At 46.0% G+C, this 23,075-nt stretch overlaps 1 protein-coding gene across 1 annotated transcript in view; it reads right to left on the bottom strand.

The window, feature by feature from the left end:
- Positions 1–23,075, bottom strand: part of exoc3l2b (exocyst complex component 3-like 2b) — a 46,350-nt gene that overhangs the window by 12,351 nt on the left and 10,924 nt on the right. The window contains exons 2-3 of the mRNA XM_083913986.1: positions 20,635–21,162; positions 18,917–19,155 (exon numbers count right to left, since the gene is read on the bottom strand). Of these exons, the coding sequence (XP_083770112.1) occupies positions 18,917–19,155; positions 20,635–21,125 (730 nt within the window). The 5' untranslated portion in view covers positions 21,126–21,162. The remainder of the gene's footprint in view (positions 1–18,916; positions 19,156–20,634; positions 21,163–23,075) is intronic.

Raw genomic sequence — 23,075 nt, 5'->3', positions numbered from 1 at the left:
CATCACACTGATTTAAGCAAGCACCTGAACGCCTCACGCTCATTTAAGCACCTGAACGCCTCACGCTCATTGAAACACCTGAACGCCTCACGCTCATTGAAACACCTGAACGCATCACACTGATTTAAGCAAACACCTGAACGCCTCACGCTCATATAAGCACCCGAACGCCTCACGCTCATATAAGCACCCGAACGCCTCATGCTCATTAAAGCACCTGAACGCATCACACTCATTTAAGCAAGCACCTGAAAGCATCACACTGATTTAAGCACCTGAACGCCTCACGGTCATTTGAGCACCTGAACGCCTCACGCTCATTTAAGCAGGCACCTGAACGCCTCACGCTCATTTAAGCACCTGAACGCCTCACTGTCATTAAAGCTCCTGAACGCCTCACGCTCATTTAAGCACCTGAACGCCTCACGCTCATATAAGCACCTGAACGCCTCACGCTCATATAAGCACCTGAACGCTTCACGCTCATTTAAGCACCTGAACGCCTCACGCTCATTTAAGCACCTGAACGCCTCACGCTCATTTAAGCACCTGAACGCCTCACGCTCATATAAGCACCTGAACGCATCACACTGATTTAAGCAAGCACCTGAACGCCTCACGCTCATATAAGCACCTGAACGCCTCACGTCGAACTCTGTGACTGAAACTGAAGCTGCTGAGTCACAGTTTACCTGCTCAGGTGTGTGTGTGTGTGTGTGTGTGTGTGTGTGTGTGTGTGTGTGTGTGTGTGTGTGTGTGTGTGTAATCGGAGCTCTGCCTTCACATTCTTGGGTTCCTTCTGCTGCAGCTCGTTCCTATAGAGACTGTTTGTAGTTTGTTTCCGTTAGCGTGTTAATGGTGATTCCCATTACGTGTTAGCATCGAGCTAACGCCTGTTTTTCACTCTTAAAGGCTCCGTTTAGAAACTAATGTGAGGTTTGTTTACTGGACCCTGCAGCAACACACACACACATGCACGCACACATGCACACACACACACACACACACAAACACGCGCACACACACACACACAGGTTACATGATCAGGGTTTAATGACGTCTGTCATCACTGCGTCCTTCTCTTCACCTTAAACACACACACACACACACGCACAGTTAACTGTCTGAGTTCAGATCCAGGGACGTGTTCTGATCCAACGGGCCCCCGGGCACAAACCTGTGAGGGGCCCCCTACGTCTTTGTGGTGGTTTTACATCTATTTTTAGTCATTTTGCATCTTTTTGTGATGTTTTGCATCTGTTTTTAGTCATTTTGCATCTTTTTGTGGTGGTTTTGCATCTATTTTTAGTCATTTTGCATCTTTTTGTGGTGGTTTTGCATCTATTTTTAGTCATTTTGCATCTTTTTGTGGTGGTTTTGCATCTATTTTTAGTCATTTTGCATCTTTTTGTGCTGGTTTTGCATCTATTTTTAGTCATTTTGCATCTTTTTGTGGTGGTTTTGCACCTTTTTCTAGTCATTTTGCATCTTTTTGTGGTGGTTTTGCATCAATTTTTTGTCATTTTGAATCTTTTTGTGCTGGTTTTGCATCTATTTTGAGTCATTTTGCATCTTTTTGTGCTGGTTTTGCATCTATTTTTAGTCATTTTGCATCTTTTTGTGGTGGTTTTGCACCTTTTTCTAGTAATTTTGCATCTTTTTGTGGTGGTTTTGCATCAATTTTTTGTCATTTTGAATCTTTTTGTGCTGGTTTTGCATCTATTTTGAGTCATTTTGCATCTTTTTGTGGTGGTTTTGCATCTATTTTGAGTCATTTTGCATCTTTTTGTGCTGGTTTTGCATCTATTTTTAGTCATTTTGCATCCCTCTGTGATGTTGTGGGTTGACTCAGGATGGTGCAGTCCTCCTCAGTGACTGTTGGAGGTCTTGTTTCCTGTAATTATAATAATAACTCTTCTTCTACAGAAGCAAAGACGTGACGCAGCAACGCTCCGAACGTCTTCACTGAGTTTATTTATTTGTTCCTGAGAAACGATCAGAGTCCAGTTTTCTCTCAACAGCAGCTGTGATTTCACAACAGCTCTTCTGCTCCGCGTGGGTCCAGACACACACACACACACACACACACACACACACACACACACACACACACACACACACACACACACACACACACACACACACACACACACACACACACACACACACACACACACACACACACACACACACACACACACACACACACACACACACACACACACACACACACACACACACACACACACACACACACACACACACACACACGTCTCCTGATAATCGCGTCATCGTGCGAGAGATAAGAGAACTTTCTCGTCCTCCAGCCGAGCAGAACGGAGGGTGTTTGATGCTGCAGGTCGTCCGTGCTCCTGTGGCGCTGAGGTTTATCCCGCTGATCCTCAGATCCGCTCCCGTGAGAAGCCAGAACGCATGAAGACGACAATCAGCAGAGAGTCAAAGGGAGGTCAGGCGCTCCTGAACGCATCACGGCATGTTTGTGTACAGAGACTCTTGGGACAGGGGCGGAACGGTGGATAGCAGTGTCGACTCACAGCGAGAGGGTTCCAGGTTTGAATCCCAGCTGGGGCCCTTCTGTGTGGCGTTTGCATGTTCTCCCCGTGTCTGCGTGGGTTTGAATCCCGGCTGGGGCCCTTCTATGTGGAGTTTGCATGTTGTCCCCGTGTGTGCGTGGGTTTTCTCCGGGTTCTCCGGTTTCCTCCCACAGTCCAAAGACGTGCAGGTGTTGGGTTCATTGATGACTCTAAATCACCCGTAGGTGTGAATGGTTGTCTGTCTCTGTTCGTCTCTATGTGTCCTGTGATAGACTGGCGTCCTGTCCAGGGTGGACCCCGCCTCACGCCCCATGTCAGCTGGGATCGGCTCCAGCACCCCCGCGACCCCGACAGGGACAAGAGGTTGAAGATGAGACTCTTGGGACGGAATGATTTACCAACAGAGAACCATGAGAACAAGAGAACCATGAGGACCAGGAGAATGAGAGTACCAAGAGAAGGAGAGGACCAAGGGAACCATGAGGACCAAGAGAACCAAGAGAACCATGAGGACCAAGAGAACCAAGAGAACCATGAGGACCAAGAGAACCGAGAGGACCAAGAGGACCAAGAGAACCATGAGAACCAAGAGAACCATGAGAACCATGAGAACCAAGAGAACCAAGAGAACCATGAGGACCAAGAGAACCAAGAGAACCATGAGGACCAAGAGAACCATGAGGACCAAGAGAACCATGAGGACCAAGAGAACCATGAGGACCATGAGGACCAAGAGAACCAAGAGAACCATGAGGACCAAGAGAACCATGAGGACCAAGAGAACCATGAGGACCAAGAGAACCATGAGGACCAAGAGAACCATGAGGACCAAGAGAACCATGAGGACCATGAGAACCATGAGGACCAAGAGAACCATGAGGACCAAAAGAACCATGAAGACCAAGAGGACCAGGAGAACCATGAGGACCAAGAGAACCATGAGGACCAAAAGAACCATGAAGACCAAGAGGACCAGGAGAACCATGAGGACCAAGAGAACCATGAGGACCAAAAGAACCATGAAGACCAAGAGGACCAGGAGAACCATGAGGACCAAGAGAACCATGAGGACCAAAAGAACCATGAAGACCAAGAGGACCAAGAGAACCATGAGGACCATGAGGACCAAGAGAACCATGAGTACCAAGAGAACCATGAGGACCAAGAGAACCATGAGGACCAAGAGAACCATGAGGACCAAAAGAACCATGAAGACCAAGAGGACCAAGAGAACCATGAGGACCATGAGGACCAAGAGAACCATGAGTACCAAGAGAACCATGAGGACCAAGAGAACCATGAGGACCAAGAGAACCATGAGGACCAAGAGAACCATGAGTACCAAGAGAACCAAGAGAACCAAGAGAACGAGAGATCCAAGAGAACCAAGAGAACCAAGAGAACCATGAGGACCAAGAGAACCATGAGAACCATGAGGACCAAGAGAACCAAGGGAACCATGAGGACCAAGAGAACCAAGGGAACCATGAGGACCAAGAGAACCATGAGAACCATGGGAACCATGAGAACAAGGGAACCATGAGGACCAAGAGAACCATGAGGACCAAAAGAACCATGAGGACCAAGAGAACCATGAGGACCAAAAGAACAAGGGAACCATGAGAACAAGGGAACCATGAGAACCAAGAGAACCATGAGAACCATGAGGACCATGAGGACGAGAAAGGCTCTTATGGTGAAATCATCACATAGCGCCAGAGAACCTTCATCCCTGTGTTTGGACCCAACAGTTCCCTTCAGACGGGTTCTGCAGGAGAGAACGTTGCATAAAAGAATACAACACAACGGAGAGAGAAGAGGAACCGAAAAATCTAGTTACAAATAAACGTGATTTTTTTATTTAAAACGGATGAAACTACAGCTCGACCTGTTCACACACACACACACACACACACACAGGTACGTGTGTGTAAATACATAGAGATGCAGGTACAAACAGCCCTGACTCCTTTATTCTGTTTATACACACACACACACACACACACACACACACACACACACACACACACACACACACACACACACACACACACACACACACACACACACACACACACACACACACACACACACACACACACACACACACACACACACACACACACACACACACACACACACACACACACACACACACACACACACACACACACACACACACACACACACACACACACACACACACACACACACACACCCCTGATGTGCTGATACGGAGGTTCAGCAGCGTCTGAAAACAAGTCCTCACCTGAACATCATCAAGTTTCTCTGTTTCACTTCAGACTGAACCGAGGCTTTACACTTTAGCACACGTTTATGCTCCTAGAGGACACTTTAGCACACGTTTATGCTCCTAGAGGACACTTTAACACTTGTTTATGCTCCTAGAGGACACTTTAGCACACGTTTATGCTCCTGGAGGACACTTTAACACACGTTTATGCTCCTAGAGGACACTTTAGCACACGTTTGTGCTCCTAGAGGACACTTTAACACACGTTTATGCTTCTAGAGGACACTTTAGCACACGTTTATGCTCCTGGAGGACACTTTAACACACGTTTATGCTCCTAGAGGACACTTTAACACACGTTTGTGCTCCTAGAGGACACTTTAACACACGTTTATGCTCCTAGAGGACACTTTAACACACGTTTATGCTCCTAGAGGACACTTTAGCACACGTTTATGCTCCTAGAGGACACTTTAGCACACGTTTATGCTCCTAGAGGACACTTTAACACACGTTTATGCTCCTAGAGGACACTTTAGCACACGTTTATGCTCCTAGAGGACACTTTAACACACGTTTATGCTCCTAGAGGACACTTTAACACACGTTTATGCTCCTAGAGGACACTTTAACACACGTTTATGCTTCTAGAGGACACTTTAGCACACGTTTATGCTCCTGGAGGACACTTTAACACACGTTTATGCTCCTAGAGGACACTTTAACACACGTTTGTGCTCCTAGAGGACACTTTAACACACGTTTATGCTCCTAGAGGACACTTTAACACACGTTTATGCTCCTAGAGGACACTTTAGCACACGTTTATGCTCCTAGAGGACACTTTAGCACACGTTTATGCTCCTAGAGGACACTTTAACACACGTTTATGCTCCTAGAGGACACTTTAGCACACGTTTATGCTCCTAGAGGACACTTTAACACACGTTTATGCTCCTAGAGGACACTTTAGCACACGTTTATGCTCCTAGAGGACACTTTAACACACGTTTATGCTCCTAGAGGACACTTTAACACACGTTTATGCTCCTAGAGGACACTTTAACACACGTTTATGCTCCTAGAGGACACTTTAACACACGTTTATGCTCCTAGAGGACACTTTAGCACACGTTTATGCTCCTAGAGGACACTTTAGCACACGTTTATGCTCCTAGAGAACACTTTAGCACACGTTTATGCTCCTAGAGGACAGTTTAACACACGTTTATGCTCCTAGAGGACACTTTAGCACACATTTATGCTCCTAGAGGACACTTTAACACACGTTTATGCTCCTAGAGGACACTTTAACACACGTTTATGCTCCTAGAGGACACTTTAACACACGTTTATGCTCCTAGAGGACACTTTAACACACGTTTATGCTCCTAGAGGACACTTTAACACACGTTTGTGCTCCTAGAGGACACTTTAACACACGTTTATGCTCCTAGAGGACACTTTAACACACGTTTATGCTCCTAGAGGACACTTTAACACACGTTTATGCTCCTAGAGGACACTTTAACACACGTTTATGCTCCTAGAGGACACTTTAACACACGTTTATGCTCCTAGAGGACACTTTAACACACGTTTATGCTCCTAGAGGACACTTTAGCACACGTTTATGCTCCTAGAGGACAGTTTAACACACGTTTATGCTCCTAGAGGACACTTTAGCACACATTTATGCTCCTAGAGGACACTTTAACACACGTTTATGCTCCTAGAGGACACTTTAACACACGTTTATGCTCCTAGAGAACACTTTAGCACACGTTTATGCTCCTAGAGGACACTTTAACACACGTTTATGCTCCTAGAGGACACTTTAGCACACGTTTATGCTCCTAGAGGACACTTTAGCACACGTTTATGCTCCTAGAGGACACTTTAGCACACGTTTATGCTCCGAGAGGACACTTTAGCACACGTTTATGCTCCTAGAGGACACTTTAACACACGTTTATGCTCCTAGAGGACACTTTAACACACGTTTATGCTCCTAGAGGACACTTTAGCACACGTTTATGCTCCTAGAGGACACTTTAGCACACGTTTATGCTCCTAGAGGACACTTTAACACACGTTTATGCTCCTAGAGGACACTTTAGCACACGTTTATGCTCCTAGAGGACACTTTAACACACGTTTATGCTCCTAGAGAACACTTTAGCACACGTTTATGCTCCTAGAGGACACTTTAACACACGTTTGTGCTCCTAGAGGACACTTTAACACACGTTTATGCCCCTAGAGGACACTTTAGCACACGTTTATGCTCCTAGAGGACACTTTAACACACGTTTATGCTCCGAGAGGACACTTTAGCACACGTTTATGCTCCTAGAGGACACTTTAACACACGTTTATGCTCCTAGAGGACACTTTAACACACGTTTATGCTCCTAGAGGACACTTTAGCACACGTTTATGCTCCTAGAGGACACTTTAACACACGTTTATGCTCCTAGAGGACACTTTAGCACACGTTTATGCTCCTAGAGGACACTTTAGCACACGTTTATGCTCCTAGAGGACACTTTAGCACACGTTTATGCTCCTAGAGGACAGTTTAACACACGTTTATGCTCCTAGAGGACACTTTAACACACGTTTATGCTCCTAGAGGACACTTTAACACATGTTTAGACTCCTAGCGGACACTTTAACACACGTTTATGCTCCTAGAGGACACTTCAGCACACGTTTATGCTCCTAGAGGACAGTTTAACACACGTTTATGCTCCTAGAGGACACTTTAGCACACGTTTATGCTCCTAGAGGACACTTTAGCACACGTTTATGCTCCTAGAGGACACTTTAACACACGTTTATGCTCCTAGAGGACACTTTAACACACGTTTATGCTCCTAGAGGACACTTTAACACACGTTTATGCTCCTAGAGGACACTTTAACACACGTTTATGCTCCTAGAGGACACTTTAGCACACGTTTATGCTCCTAGAGGACACTTTAGCACACGTTTATGCTCCTAGAGGACACTTTAACACACGTTTATGCTCCTAGAGGACACTGAAAACTGATCGACACAAAAACAAACTTCTGAAGACGTCCAAGGTTCATATGTGCTGCTCATACATCACAGCTGCTTTAACATGTAAACAAGGGTGTGGAGGAACTGAGAACACACACACACACACACACACACACACACACACACACACACACACACACACACACACACACACACACACACACACACACACACACACACACACACACACACACACACACACACACACACACACACACACACACACACACACACACACACACACACACACACACACACACACACACTTGAATCATGCATTACAAAATAGCAGAGTAAACAGGGTGTGATAAACAATAGACGCCCTTAGAAAGTTTCCAGTTTCCAGGAGTGGTCCCCACACACACACACACACACACACACACTAGAGCTACAGCATCTCAATGTCACCTTCAAGAGCCTGTCTGTCCGTCTGTACCCCCCCCCCCCTCTCCGTGGCTCTAAAATAGCTGCAGACCGCTGGCAGACGGCGATAACATCAGTCGTTGTGGTATGAAAACAAAACGCACGCTAACTTTAACCCAGACGTGAGAGTCGCTGTGAAACACCTTCAAGACGGCGTCTCCACATCTGTCTGTCGTTCCTCGGCTTAATCACACGCACATCCTCTCAGGACGGCTGTAGATCTCTAACTTATCTCTATCTTATCCGATCAACGCAAATCACAGTTCCTCCTCATCCTCATCATCATCATCATCCACTAACAGCTTTAAGACACAACACTAAATAACGGTTATGAAGCTGGAAGATCCACTTCCATCGTGGTTCTCCTGTAAACGTGGAACTTCACAACGTCACATGACGATCAAGCAGAAACGTCCGGTTCTGAAAGACGAAGCTGGCGCCGAAGTTCCTCAAATGGACTCTTTTCAGGCTCCAATCAGTCCCCATAGACCTCCATGTTAATGAACCAATCCCCATAGACCTCCATGTTAAACTGAACCAATCCCCATAGACCTCCATGTTAATGAACCAATCCCCATAGACCTCCATGTTAATGAACCAATCCCCATAGACCTCCATGTTAAACTGAACCAATCCCCATAGACCTCCATGTTAAACTGAACCAATCCCCATAGACCTCCATGTTAATGAACCAATCCCCATAGACCTCCATGTTAATGAACCAATCCCCATAGACCTCCATGTTAATGAACCAATCCCCATAGACCTCCATGTTAATGAACCAATCCCCATAGACCTCCATGTTAATGAACCAATCCCCATAGACCTCCATGTTAAACTGAACCAATCCCCATAGACCTCCATGTTAAAATGAACCAATCCCCATAGACCTCCATGTTAAAATGAACCAATCCCCATAGACCTCCATGTTAAACTGAACCAATCCCCATAGACCTCCATGTTAAAATGAACCAATCCCCATAGACCTCCATGTTAAACTGAACCAGTCCCCATAGACCTCCATGTTAAACTGAACCAATCCCCATAGACCTCCATGTTAAACTGAACCAATCCCCATAGACCTCCATGTTAAACTGAACCAATCCCCATAGACCTCCATGTTAAAATGAACCAATCCCCATAGACCTCCATGTTAAAATGAACCAATCCCCATAGACCTCCATGTTAAAATGAACCAATCCCCATAGACCTCCATGTTAAAATGAACCAATCCCCATAGACCTCTGTGTTAATGAACCAATCCCCATAGACCTCCATGTTAAAGAACCAATCCCCATAGACCTCCATGTTAAAATGAACCAATCCCCATAGACCTCTGTGTTAATGAACCAATCCCCATAGACCTCCATGTTAAAGAACCAATCCCCATAGACCTCCATGTTAAACTGAACCAATCCCCATAGACCTCCATGTTAAACTGAACCAATCCCCATAGACCTCCATGTCAAACACGTTCACAGCTGCTACAAAGACACTTCTGGTCTCTGGAGCTCATTTCCCCGTTCATGATCACATGATAGTGGAACAGGACGTTCATAAACCAGGACATCATCTGCGTACAATGACAGTTTCTTTTTCCTTTCCATGTTAAAACGACGACTTTACCACAGAAATAACAGCTGGAACCAAGATACTTTTGGTCCCTAGACCTCATTTTTTGTCCCTGATAACTCTATTGGGGCTGAATTTTATAGATCTCAACTGTTTAAATTAGCTTAAGGCTGAAATTCCTGCATTTTTAAAGGCGTGGACGTAGCCGCCAGAGTTAGAGCGAGTCAGGCACTGCCGACATTGTGACGGCTGAACCCGACTTCTACCAATCCAAGACTGACATAAAAGAGCAACATGATGTGAAGAACTCATTTCAAGGAAGGTCTTTCTTGAGATGTTTCCTTGTTGTCTACATCAGGGGGTCAAAGTGATCCAGTGAAGAGTCGCTGTGGCTGCAGGTTTTCATTCCAACCAAGCAAAAACACACCTGACTCGACTCCTGCAATCACCTGAACCGTCTTCACACAATTGGGTTTGTTGGATCAGGTGTGTTCTTGCTTGGTTGGAATGAAAACCTGCAGCCACAGCGCCCCCCTTCACTGGATCACTCTGACCCCCCTGATGTAGACAATAAAGAAACATCTCAAGAAAGACCTTCCTTGAAATGAGTTCTTCACATCATGTATGTCAGTCTTGGATTGGTAGAAGTCCCCGTGGAGTCGCGTTGGGTTCAGCCGTCACAATGTCGGCAGTGCCTGACTCGCTCTAACTGTGGCGGCTACGTCCACGCCTTCTATAATGCAGGATTTCAGCTTTAAGCCAATTTAAACAGGTGAGTTCTATTAAATTCAGCCCCAGTAGAGTTATCAGGGACGAAAAATTAGTCCTAGAGACCAAAAGTGTCTTTGTTCCAGCTGTAAACGTGTTTATTTCTTGTGTAAACGTGTTCATTTCTGTGGTAAAGTCGTCGTTTTAACATGGAAAGGTAAGAAACTCTCATCGTACGCAGATGATGTCTTGGTTTATGAGCGTCCTGTTCCACCATCATGTGATCATGAACGGGGAAATGAGCTCCAGAGACCAGAAGCGTCTTTGTAGCAGCTGTGAACGTGTTTGACATGGAGGTCTATGGGGTCAGGTGTGTTTTTGCTCGGTTGGAATGAAAACCTGCAGCCACAGCGCCCCCTTTACTGGGTCAGTTTGACCCCCCTGGTCTACATGATTTAAAACAAAGGGGAATGGCTCGCCCTCACTAAAGGTCTCCTCGTGCACTGATCTGGGTTTCCTTGTGTAGGAGCGGTCAGTAAATCAACGCGCATTCTTTCGTAGTGTCACAATAATACGTTCCTTTATTGCTTAACAGTAACAGCAATATCAGTTAAACTCATATTAAACAGAGAAAAACCCGCTTTATCTCGAAATGCGGTTGAAAATTGTTTGCCCTTCCGCTCTCTGGCCAAACACACCCCGTCACCTGTGCTCAGGTGACATCTACATATAGAGTTACCACCCCCTGACTTCATCATTGCATCATCATCATCATCATCATAATCGTTTCAGGAATATCACATCAACATGATCAACAGGATTTCATTATGATCAGCATAATTTGATATATAGGCATGATTAGTTACTCGCATAAATATGATAAATATGATATAGGTGAAACACAGATCGGTGTAATGGCTTCAACACTCCGGCCCCTAATTGACCGGTATAGGGCAATTCATACATTTACATAGGAAGCATACACTCAAGAGTCCTTTATGATAATATTCAAGATTGTCCATAGAATTTCAAAAAATATGCCAAAAAATAATCCGGTTAGTTCCAATAGTCCATTTGTCGAAACAAGTTCATAAAAATTCAACAAAAATAGTTCAATGCAGATCTTTGTTTGAGAAAAAGAGAAAAGAGAGAGAAAAAATGTTCAACTAAGGTTTCAGGGGTCAAATAAGAAAAAGGGGCATAGGTCAGGCCCCTCTCCTCAGGTCATGTCTTGTAGAAGGCACAGCTTTGTGATGGGCCTTTCCAAGGTGCCATTTTGTGTCTTAATCTTGACCCGACGTATATGTCCCTTTTTGTCGGGGAAGATTTCCGTGATTCTGCCCATGGGCCAGGAGTTGCGTGGTGAGCTTTCGTCAATGATCAGCACTATGTCTCCATGCTTTAGATTCTTTTTAACCTTATTCCATTTCTGTCTTTCTTGTAGCAATGGGAGATACTCTCGTGTCCAGCGCTTCCAGAAGAGATCGGCCATGTATTGGGTCTGTTTCCATCTTCTTCTGGAATAGGTATCACTTTTGTCAAAGAGTCCAGGTGGAAGAGTAGGCCTTCGCTTCATTTGAAGCAAGTGGTTGGGTGTCAGAGGTTCTGGATCTTTTACATCCTGAGATAAGACTGTGATGGGCCGGTCATTCATTATCGCCTCTACTTCACATAGAGCTGTTTGGAGACTCTCGTCATCCAGGGTCTGTTCTCTTGTGATGGAGTAGAGGATCTTTTTGATTATCCGGATGAGCCGCTCCCATACGCCTCCATGATGAGGACCATAGGGTGGATTGAATGTCCATTTTATACCTTCAGCGTGAATCAAATGCTGGATTTTACTGAGGTTAAGGTGAGTAAGTGCTTCTTGAAGCTCCCGTTCTGTCCCAACAAAATTTGTACCGTTGTCAGAAACAATTTCCTTCACTTGGCCTCGCCTACAGATAAATCGTCGGAGTGCAGAAATGCAGGAGTCTGTATCCATTGAGTAGGCCATCTCTAGGTGTACGGCTCTGCTTGCGAGGCACGTAAACAAGGCTCCATATCTTTTTACTTTGCTGCGGCCACGCTTGACCTCTATGGGACCAAAGTAGTCCATTCCAGTATGGGTAAAGGGTGGCAAGTCAGGTGTTATCCTGTGTAGAGGTAGGTCAGACATTTTTTGCGTCATTGCTGTGCCATGCCATCTCCTGCAGAGTATACAATCCCGTGTTATCCTTCTCGCAGCGGAGTTTGCTCTAATGATCCAGTATTTTGTTCTGAGTTTTGCGATCATTTGATTTCTTCCACAATGACCCACCAAGGCATGGGTGTGGTGAAGGAGTATCTTTGACAGGTGATTGTCCTTGGGCAGAATGGCAGGATGTTTGGTTTCCTCTGGCATAGCCAGCTTACTTAGTCTGCCTCCAACTCTCAGGATTCCATGTTTGAGGATGGGATCTAGTTTATACATCCTACTACTTTTCTTTATGGGCAAGCCCTTTTGTAGAGAGGTCATCTCATCTCGGAAAGATTGTTGTTGGACATAGGACACGAGTGATTTCTCAGCCTTGGTTAGATCCTCCACAGACAGCTGTGACCCAGTTGGGTCTGAGTCACTCATTTTCTTTTTTAAGTTCAATTGTCTCAGGTTTTCTTTGATTTTTAAGAGCCAGGCTGCCGATCGAATCAATTTGTCCCATGATGAGAAGTGCTCAATGAAACGAGTCAGCGGACTTTGATTCTGCAGCACACTTGTAGTGAAAGCCACAGCCACCTTCTTGACCTCTGGGTCACTGTCGGACAGTGTGGGTGGTACTTGAATCACTGGCCAGTCTGTTTCAGGTTGCATCAGGAAATCTGGCCCTCTCAACCATTGTCCTTCACGAAGGAAGCTCTCAGCTTTCATACCTCTTGATGCACTGTCTGCGGGGTTGAGTCCAGTCTTTATGTGGCGCCATTGGGATTTGTGTGTCAGATCCCGAATAGTGGACACTCTGTTTGCCACGTAGGTTTGAAACCTTCTGGAGTCATTTTGGATGTATTTTAAGACGGCGGTGCTGTCGGTCCAAAACACTGAGTCTCTGAGGATTAACTCAAGCTCTCTTTTCAGCATCCTGTCTATCCTAGCAGCAAGGACTGCGCTGGCAAGCTCCAGCCTTGGGATTGTCACCACCTTTAAAGGTGCAACTCTTGCCTTCCCAATCACAAACGTAATGTGAGGTAGTCCATCGTCTTTAGTCAGCTTCAGATAGCTGACTGTCCCATAACCTCGCTCACTTGCATCGCAGAAGTGGTGCATCTGTGCTTCAGTAACTTCAAAATCTGGTGGCTTAAGGCATCTCCTGATTCTTAGGCTGGAAATCAGGTTAAGATCTTTCAGCCACTCCTTCCATTTATCTATGTAAGCAGTTGGTATCGATTCATCCCATCCACAATTTAGCCTGTACAGGTCCTGCAGTATTCCTTTCCCTGTCAGCATGACTGGTGCTAGGAACCCAAGAGGATCGTATACTGAGTTCAAGACGGACAGAATACTTCTACGGGTGATTGCTGGTTGTTTAGGGGTGATCAAGAAGAAAAACATGTCTGACTCAGTGTCCCATCGCATGCCAAGAGCTCTTTCCGTCGGCAGTTTGTCTTTGTCGAGGTCTAGATCTCTGACCTCTTTTGCCCTCTCCTCAGCTGGAACAGAGGCAAGGACTGCACGACTGTTACTGGTCCATTTGGTGAGCTTGAATCCACCTGTGGCGCATACTGATCTGAGCTCTTTTACCAGACAGATTGCTTGGCTCTCACTTGGGACAGATTTGAGACAGTCGTCTACATAAAAGTTGCGACGAATGGTGTTGAGAATTTCAATGCTACAGTTTCCTTCATTATCATCAGCTGTCCGCTTCAGTGCGAAATTGGCACAGCTCGGAGATGAGACTGCACCAAAGAGATGCACCGTCATCCGGTACTCTGCTAGCGGTTGGTCGGTGTCGCCATCTGGCCACCATAGGAATCTGAGGAAGTCCACATCATGTTTAGGTATTCTCACTTGATGGAACATTCCTTCGATGTCCCCCATCACTGCTACTGGTTCCTGTCGGAATCTGAGGAGTACACCCAACAAGGTGTTCGTAAGGTCAGGACCCTGCAGCAGCTCAGAGTTCAGGGAAGATCCTTGGAATGAAGAGGTACAGTCGAACACCACCCGGATTGTCTTTTTTCTTTTGTGGTAGACACCATGATGAGTAATGTACCACAGTCTTCCATCTTTCCGGGGGAGTTGTTCCTCTGGCACTCTTTCTGCATGCCCTTTCCTCAGGACATCCCTCATAAAGCCATTATAGTCTTTCCGAAAGGCTTCATCTTTCTGGAATCTGCGGGCAAGGCTTAGTGCTCTTTGTTCCGCCACCTTCCTGTTGTTAGGCAGGCTGATGTTATCCTGACGGAACGGAAGTCGTATTTCATAGTGGCCGTCTTTCCTTTTGACTGAGCTGTTCATCACATGCAAGAATTTCTTGTCTTCAAATGAGTTTTCTTGTTTTTCATCGTAGGCCAGCTCTGAGAAGTCCTGGTTGTATTGGCGTACAAGAAGCTCTTCCAACCTAACCACTGATATCTTATTGGAACTTATCCGTGGTCGACCATGCTCGTCGGTAGGTGCAGTACTGCCAAGAGGTCCATTTATAGTCCAACCCAGGCTTGTTAGGACTGCGTAGGGCCCCTCACCTTGACTATTGATCACTTTCAGTGGTTCCATAGCCTTTGGGACATTTGCACCGATCAATAGGCCTACTTCTGCCTCGATGGGTCTTAAGTGGACATCCTTTAGGTAAGGCCATCCTTTTATGTCCATCTCTGTCGGAATGTTCTCTTGATTGACAGGAATGGCATTTTGTGTGAAGACCTCAGGAAGCTCTATGAAGCTGTTGCCATCCAGGCTGCATACTTCCAATCCTCTCATAACATGGGTTTTCACAGGCTTTTCATGACCCATCGTTCGGAGTAGGATCTCTGTTTTCTTTCCTCTGACAGACAACTGTTCCATCAGTTTTTCCGTGACAAAAGTAGCATTGCTTCCAGGGTCTAAAAACGCATAGGTTTCTATCAAACAGCTGCCTTTATGTGCCTTCATTTTTACAGGTACCACTGCTAACTTGTAGCTTGTAGTTCTGTCCCCTGTTTGTGCTGCTGATGACACCATAGCAATTTGTGCTGCCGCTGAAACTTTAGCAATGCAATTGCTCCTGGTGTCTGAATCCTGCTTAGGTGCTGGTGTAAAGTTCTCTATATGTAAGACAGTGGGGTGTTTCTTCTCACAGGAATGACACGTGAGACGTTTCTTACATTCTTTACTCATATGACCTCTGACCAAGCAGGCAAAGCAGAGTCCATTTTTCTTTAGCAGCTCAATTTTGTCCTTGTGGGGAATCTTTGCTATTGCTTCACATGTTTCCATCACATGATCTCCTTTACAGAAGGCACAAGGCTTGACGAACGCGTCCATGGCCGCACGGATGCTCTTTGGCCTGTCTGCCTTTTTCCATGTATCGATGTTCTTGTTGGTTTCTGTCTTGGGAACGACAGTCACAGCAAAGCTTTTCTTGCTGCTAGATCTCATATACGGTAAGTCTCTTTTGAATTTTCTCCCATTTGTGCTTCCAGCAGGGTCCTGGATATCCCCGAAGATGGGATCTTGAATTATTCTGGCCTGTTTTTCCATAAACAGAACAAGATCATGGAATTTAGGTCTCTGCTGTGTTCTGTCAGTGATGTCACATACAGTAGACCGCCATTTCTCTTGAAGTTTAAATGGGAGTTTGGAAACAAGTCTTTTCATGTTTGATGGTAAGTCCAGCTCTGACATGTATGGAAGGTCCTGAACTGCATTACCACAGCCTCTTAGATAGAGGGCGTAGCTTTGAAGTGCCTTTCCATCATCTGTACGTATTTGGTTCCAGTTTAAGGCCTTTTCAACGTATGCAGATGTGACCTTGAAATCATCGCCAAAATGATATTTAAGTAGGCGCTTTGCTTCCTCGTAACCAGTTGTGGCGTTCATGTGAAAGCAGCTTTGAACTAATTCTTTTGGCTGACCTACAGTATACTGTTCCAGGAAGTACAGTCAATCCTCGCTGCTGTTGGTTTTGTCCTCGATGTTGTGCTTAAAAGCCTTCATAAATGGTCTGAAAGTGAGAGGATCGCCGCCAAACACCAACACCTCCCTTCTTGGGAGTTTAGACTCTTTCTGCTGTGTCACTAGTAGATCCGCCAAGTCTGTCTGTCTTTGTATAATGTTTGTGAGATCGCTGCTCTGAGCTATTTCACTTCTGGGAGTGGATTCACCTCTGTGTGGTCTATCAGATACAACGACTCTAGGTATTTGAGGGTTTGTTGCCCTTGGTGGTTGCTCAGACCTTTTTGTGATTCCAGTTAGTGGTGGGCACTGAGAGTGTATCATCTTTTGTAGGGGTGTTTTAGGTATGGTTCCTATCCGTGCAAACTCCAGTTCTGCTAGGCTCCCTTCTATTTTCTCAGATGCATTTATTTGTTCCTCCATTTCCTTTCCAGATTCTGATGCTTCGTCACTTTCAAATTCCTCCAGAGCCTTTAGCCTCGCATCAGCTGCAGCAATATCTGCTTCCAAGTCCAGGGATTCCATTTTTAAACCCAGCCGATACTTCTCCATTTCCAGTTCATGTTTCCTTTCGAGAGCTTCAGCTCTGGCCTGCAGCGCAGCCTTGTCTGCAGTGGCCTTCATGCGTGCTGAAGCAACGGATGAAGATTTTGAACTTTTGGAACCTTTAGAACTTTTAGAACCGTTTGAACCCTTTGAACCAGTCTGTGAGACACTGTCTCCAACATCCACAATAGCTTGTGGGTCAGGCGGAGTTTTTATCCATTGACCCACCTCAGTTAGAAAAGCATCATAATCAGCCATTTTTGGCTCGTACCAGTCCAAAGTTTCATTCATTTTCACATCCTCAGGCAGCAGTTTCTGAACAGATCCATGACACCTTTTAAATTCATCCAGCAGTCTTAGAAATTCATTTGCACCTTCAGTAATATTGTCAACATCAGCACCCTCTTTCATCATTGTTTTTATTTCATTCATCTTCCGTGTACAGTGTGAGAGTTTCCCTCTGCGTGTTGCGCTGAGTGACTTGAACGCTTTCCTTTGTTGCACAGCGTCCATCTCAGTAACACCAGCTTCAGTGACTCCATAATCACTTCCTTCTGCCATTGTTTCAGTTTTTGTTCTCAGCCTTTAATATTCGTTTGTTCAGGTTTTTTCCAAGTTTATCCGACAGCTTTGTCTGAATATTCGTTAGTATTTCGGTTATTTATTTATTTATACTCTTTCATGCGCACAGCCGTGCTTTGTTTCCGTTTCAGTCCTTTATAGGTTATTTAAGCCTTTATTTAATTCTGTGAGCGTATAATTTTATTTCAGACCTCTTTCATCACTTTATTTCGTATATGACATTTTATTTCCATCTGCTCGTGATATTTTCATTCATGTCTTCGCGTCGCTTTTAAAGTTTTCCGCTTTCCGTGCAGCGATATTGATCCGCGGTGTCCTGCTGCCTATAGTTTCAGTGATTTCGTAGTTTATAGGCAGTTCATGGATTTATTCGTCTGCTCGTCAAAAAACTTCCTTCTTTTCATTTGTCACTTTTAATGTTTGATCGTAACCAGGTTCAGAAAACAGCGCATCCGCTCGTTTACTCACGGTGCCGGTGCAATCAGATTCTGGCAGCAGTCCAGATCAGTCCAGGAAGACACTGACTCCGGTCTCATCCATTCATTTCCACGTTGACTGGCGTCCTTTCAGGCGTTCAGATGGGTAATTTTCAACTTAATTGTAGGAGCGGTCAGTAAATCAACGCGCATTCTTTCGTAGTGTCACAATAATACGTTCCTTTATTGCTTAACAGTAACAGCAATATCAGTTAAACTCATATTAAACAGAGAAAAACCCGCTTTATCTCGAAATGCGGTTGAAAATTGTTTGCCCTTCCGCTCTCTGGCCAAACACACCCCGTCACCTGTGCTCAGGTGACATCTACATATAGAGTTACCACCCCCTGACTTCATCATTGCATCATCATCATCATCATCATAATCGTTTCAGGAATATCACATCAACATGATCAACAGGATTTCATTATGATCAGCATAATTTGATATATAGGCATGATTAGTTACTCGCATAAATATGATAAATATGATATAGGTGAAACACAGATCGGTGTAATGGCTTCAACACCTTGTGTGAAAGAGAGGAAGAGAAGAGTGGACCGACTCCACAGTCGCACATTTATCTGAGTTTGACGTTGACTTGAAGAGAAAACCTCCAAAAACTCACCTGACAGTGGCTCTCTGGGTTTGACCTCCTCCACCGCCTCCTCCTGCACCGGCTGCTCCTCGGGGCCCAGGGACGAGTGGTCGTTCATGGACTCCCTCTTCAGCTTCCCCAGGCCCACCATCTTCATGAAGGACAGACGCCGGCTGGTGGAGTCGCACTCGCTCTCCGAGCAGTTCAGCTCGCCGTTGGTGAGCGACTCCTTGCGGGAGCCGAGCGTGTCGCGGTACTTCCCCGCAAATCTGGGGAGGGGCGTGAAAGAGGAATGAGCAAACCCCGTCGTAACAACGCTCGGTCGCAGCGAACTCTCCTTATCGTCTGGAAATCCCAACGGAGAACCTGTGTCCCTGAACCATCCTTCGACTTGACCTCGTCGCTCTTGTTCCCTTTAAAGACTTTACTCATCTTTACCTCGACAAACTCCCATCATGCCTCTGTGTCTCAACAAACCACACTTCTATCTTGACAAACTCCCACCACCCCTCTTTACCTGAACAGATTCCCCTGATCCCCAAAACCACTTGTCCCTCTTCACCTTGACACTCTCGCGGCGTCACTTCTTCTCTTTACCTTAAGGAACTTGTTCATCCCTGTTTACCTGAACTACGTCTTTACCTCAAAGCTCCCACATTACAAACTGTTTCCTGCTCAACCTCCACAATCCCGCTCCTGCCCTCCGATCTCACCATGTCCCTCTCTACCTCAACCAACTCTCCTCATCCTTCTTTACCTTAACTCCCGTGTTCCCCTCGTCCTCCTTCACCGTGACAGATTTTTACCTCAACAAACGCTCATCGAACCCCTTCACTTCACCAGATTCCCCCTAGTCCCCCCAGAAAGACGTGTCCATCCTAACCTTGAGAACCTCGCAGCATCACTTCTTACCTCTACGCAACCATGACCCCGAACTCCTTTAATCCCTTTTTCACTCGTTCCATTTCATCCTGACAGATTTTTTACATCTAAACCTCAAAAAACTCTGACCATCCCAAAGCACCTGTGTCCCTGAACCACCCTCCAACCTCACCGTGTCCCTTTTTAGGGCGCACTCACACTGTCCTTCCGCACCGCGCCAAAACAGGTTTTTCAGGTAGAGCGTTTGACCAGTGTGAGTGCAACCGTACCATGACTAGGAGCGGCACGCTTGCCTACCACGGCCCGTTTGGGAGAGGTGGGCTTTAGTAAAGCACGTTTGCACGTGTACGAGCACGAGCGTGGGCACGTGTACGAGCACGAGGCCTACGGTGGTTCTGAGGTCATTTCCTGTGCGCCTGTTGGGACGTAGAAAAAAGAAGGAGGGACCATGCGCGGACATTTCAAACAATGGCGGTGAAAGGTTCACGTTGGTGTGATGCGGAGGTGGAGTGTTTACTGCAGATTTGGTCGATGGAAAGATTCAAAAACAGTCGACAAGACGCACAAAAACTCCGAGGTCTACGGAAAGATCTGGAAACAAAGCCACGCATCGCCATGACGTCATCAATGCGTGTGACGTGTTACGGCGTGATGACGTATAGGCAGCAAGAAGCATTCTCCGAGGCCCAGGTAGTGTGAGTACAAACGGGCCTGGAGGGGGGGACAAGGACCCTAAAGCACGGGGCACGGGACGGAGGCACAGTGGGAGGGCGCCCTTTATCTTGACGAACCCTTGTACCGTCATGTCTTGACGTACCCCCATCATCCTCCTCTCTCTGACCAGATTCCCCTGATCCTAAACCTACCTTAACAGACTTCCTTCAGAGCTCCTCCTCCCCCTCTTCTTCTTCTCTGCAGGTGACGGGGTTCCTTGCAGCGACCCCTGCGGTGATGGCGTCGCGCTTCCTTTGCTCTTGCCGGACATTCTCAGGTTCTTCCCCAGTTTGCCCAGAGTCTTCAGCGGGGACATGAACCTGAACGACCCCTTCACTGACCCTCCGCCTCCACCTCCGCTTCCCTTTTTCCCCTCGTTGGCCTCGTTCTCGTCCTCCTCGTCCTCGAACGGGTTGCGGTCCCTCTGCACATCGCCGTCGAGCAGCGAGCTGCCGGGGGACCAGTGGTCGCCGTGGCGGCCGTTCCCGTTCATGCCGTCGTCGTCGTTGCTGTCGAAGGGGTTGTGATGGTGACGGTGATGGTGGGGCGTGATGTTGAGGCTCATCCTGCGCAGAATCAAAGCGTTCTCGAGAGTGGGACCACCACCTTTCAGGCGCACTGGGAGGTTTTTGAGGATGGGCATGATGGAGGCGGGGGAGGGGGGGCGGGGCGGGAGGAACCTGGGGACGAAGGGGAGAGAGATCAGTCATCACAGAGCTGAACCTGAATCAGTGCAGGGGTTTGTTTGGACTGTGGGAGCAGTTCATTCTGGACAGGCTGGTTTTTCTAAACCCCCCTGATCCCTGATCTGTTTCACTCTCAGATCAGTTCGGTGACGTGTGACGGAGTTTGAACCAATCACGTTGGTTTCTTTGGTGTGTTTAAGTGAAACAGAAGAGACTGTTGAGTGTAAACAACATGGAGGCTTCCACGGATGAGATGAGCAGCTATGGAGCAAGACGCTCACTAACTCTCTGTTCTCTGGATCCTTCTGTTGAAGATGGACCGGGCTCCTAGAGGACACTTTAACACACGTTTATGCTCCTAGAGGACACTTTAACACACGTTTATGCTCCTAGAGGACACTTTAACACACGTTTATGCTCCTAGAGGACACTTTAGCACACGTTTATGCTCCTAGAGGACACTTTAACACACGTTTAGAGGACACTTTAGCACACGTTTATGTTCCTAGAGGACACTTTAACACACGTTTATGCTCCTAGAGGACACTTTAACACACGTTTAGAGGACACTTTAGCACACGTTTATGTTCCTAGAGGACACTTTAACACACGTTTATGCTCCTAGAGGACACTTTAACACACGTTTAGAGGACACTTTAGCACACGTTTATGTTCCTAGAGGACACTTTAACACACGTTTATGTTCCTAGAGGACACTTTAACACACGTTTAGGCTCCTAGAGGACACTTTAACACACGTTTATGCTCCTAGAGGACACTTTAGCACACGTTTATGCTCCTAGAGGACACTTTAACACACGTTTATGCTCCTAGAGGACACTTTAGCACACGTTTATGCTCCTAGAGGACACTTTAACACACGTTTATGCTCCTAGAGGACACTTTAGCACACGTTTATGCTCCTAGAGGACACTTTAACACACGTTTATGCTCCTAGAGGACACTTTAGCACACGTTTATGCTCCTAGAGGACACTTTAACACACGTTTATGCTCCTAGAGGACACTAACACACGTTTATGTTCCTAGAGGACACTTTAACACACGTTTATGCTCCTAGAGGACACTTTAACACACGTTTATGCTCCTAGAGGACACTTTAACACACGTTTATGTTCCTAGAGGACACTTTAACACACATTTATGCTCCTAGAGGACACTTTAGCACACGTTTATGCTCCTAGAGGACACTTTAACACACGTTTATGCTCCTAGAGGACACTTTAACACACGTTTATGTTCCTAGAGGACACTTTAACACACATTTATGCTCCTAGAGGACACTTTAGCACACGTTTATGCTCCTAGAGGACACTTTAACACACGTTTATGCTCCTAGAGGACACTTTAACACACGTTTATGCTCCTAGAGGACACTTTAACACACGTTTATGCTCCTAGAGGACACTTTAACACACGTTTATGCTCCTAGAGGACACTTTAGCACACGTTTATGCTCCTAGAGGACACTTTAACACACGTTTATGCTCCTAGAGGACACTTTAACACACGTTTATGCTCCTAGAGGACACTTTAGCACACGTTTATGCTCCTAGAGGACACTTTAGCACACGTTTATGCTCCTAGAGGACACTTTAACACACGTTTATGCTCCTAGAGGACACTTTAACACACGTTTATGCTCCTAGAGGACACTTTATCACACGTTTATGTTCCTAGAGGACACTTTAACACATGTTTATGCTCCTAGAGGACACTTTAGCACACGTTTATGCTCCTAGAGGACACTTTAACACACGTTTATGCTCCTAGAGGACACTTTAGCACACGTTTAGGCTCCTAGAGGACACTTTAACACACGTTTATGCTCCTAGAAGACACTTTAGCACACGTTTATGCTCCTAGAGGACACTTTAGCACACGTTT

The sequence above is a fragment of the Echiichthys vipera genome (genome assembly GCF_963691815.1).
Source record: "Echiichthys vipera genome assembly, chromosome: 5".
NCBI classification, from domain to species: domain Eukaryota; kingdom Metazoa; phylum Chordata; class Actinopteri; order Perciformes; family Trachinidae; genus Echiichthys; species Echiichthys vipera.
Note: the sequence above shows the minus strand (reverse complement) of the source record. Positions and strands in the feature narration are given on the sequence as shown.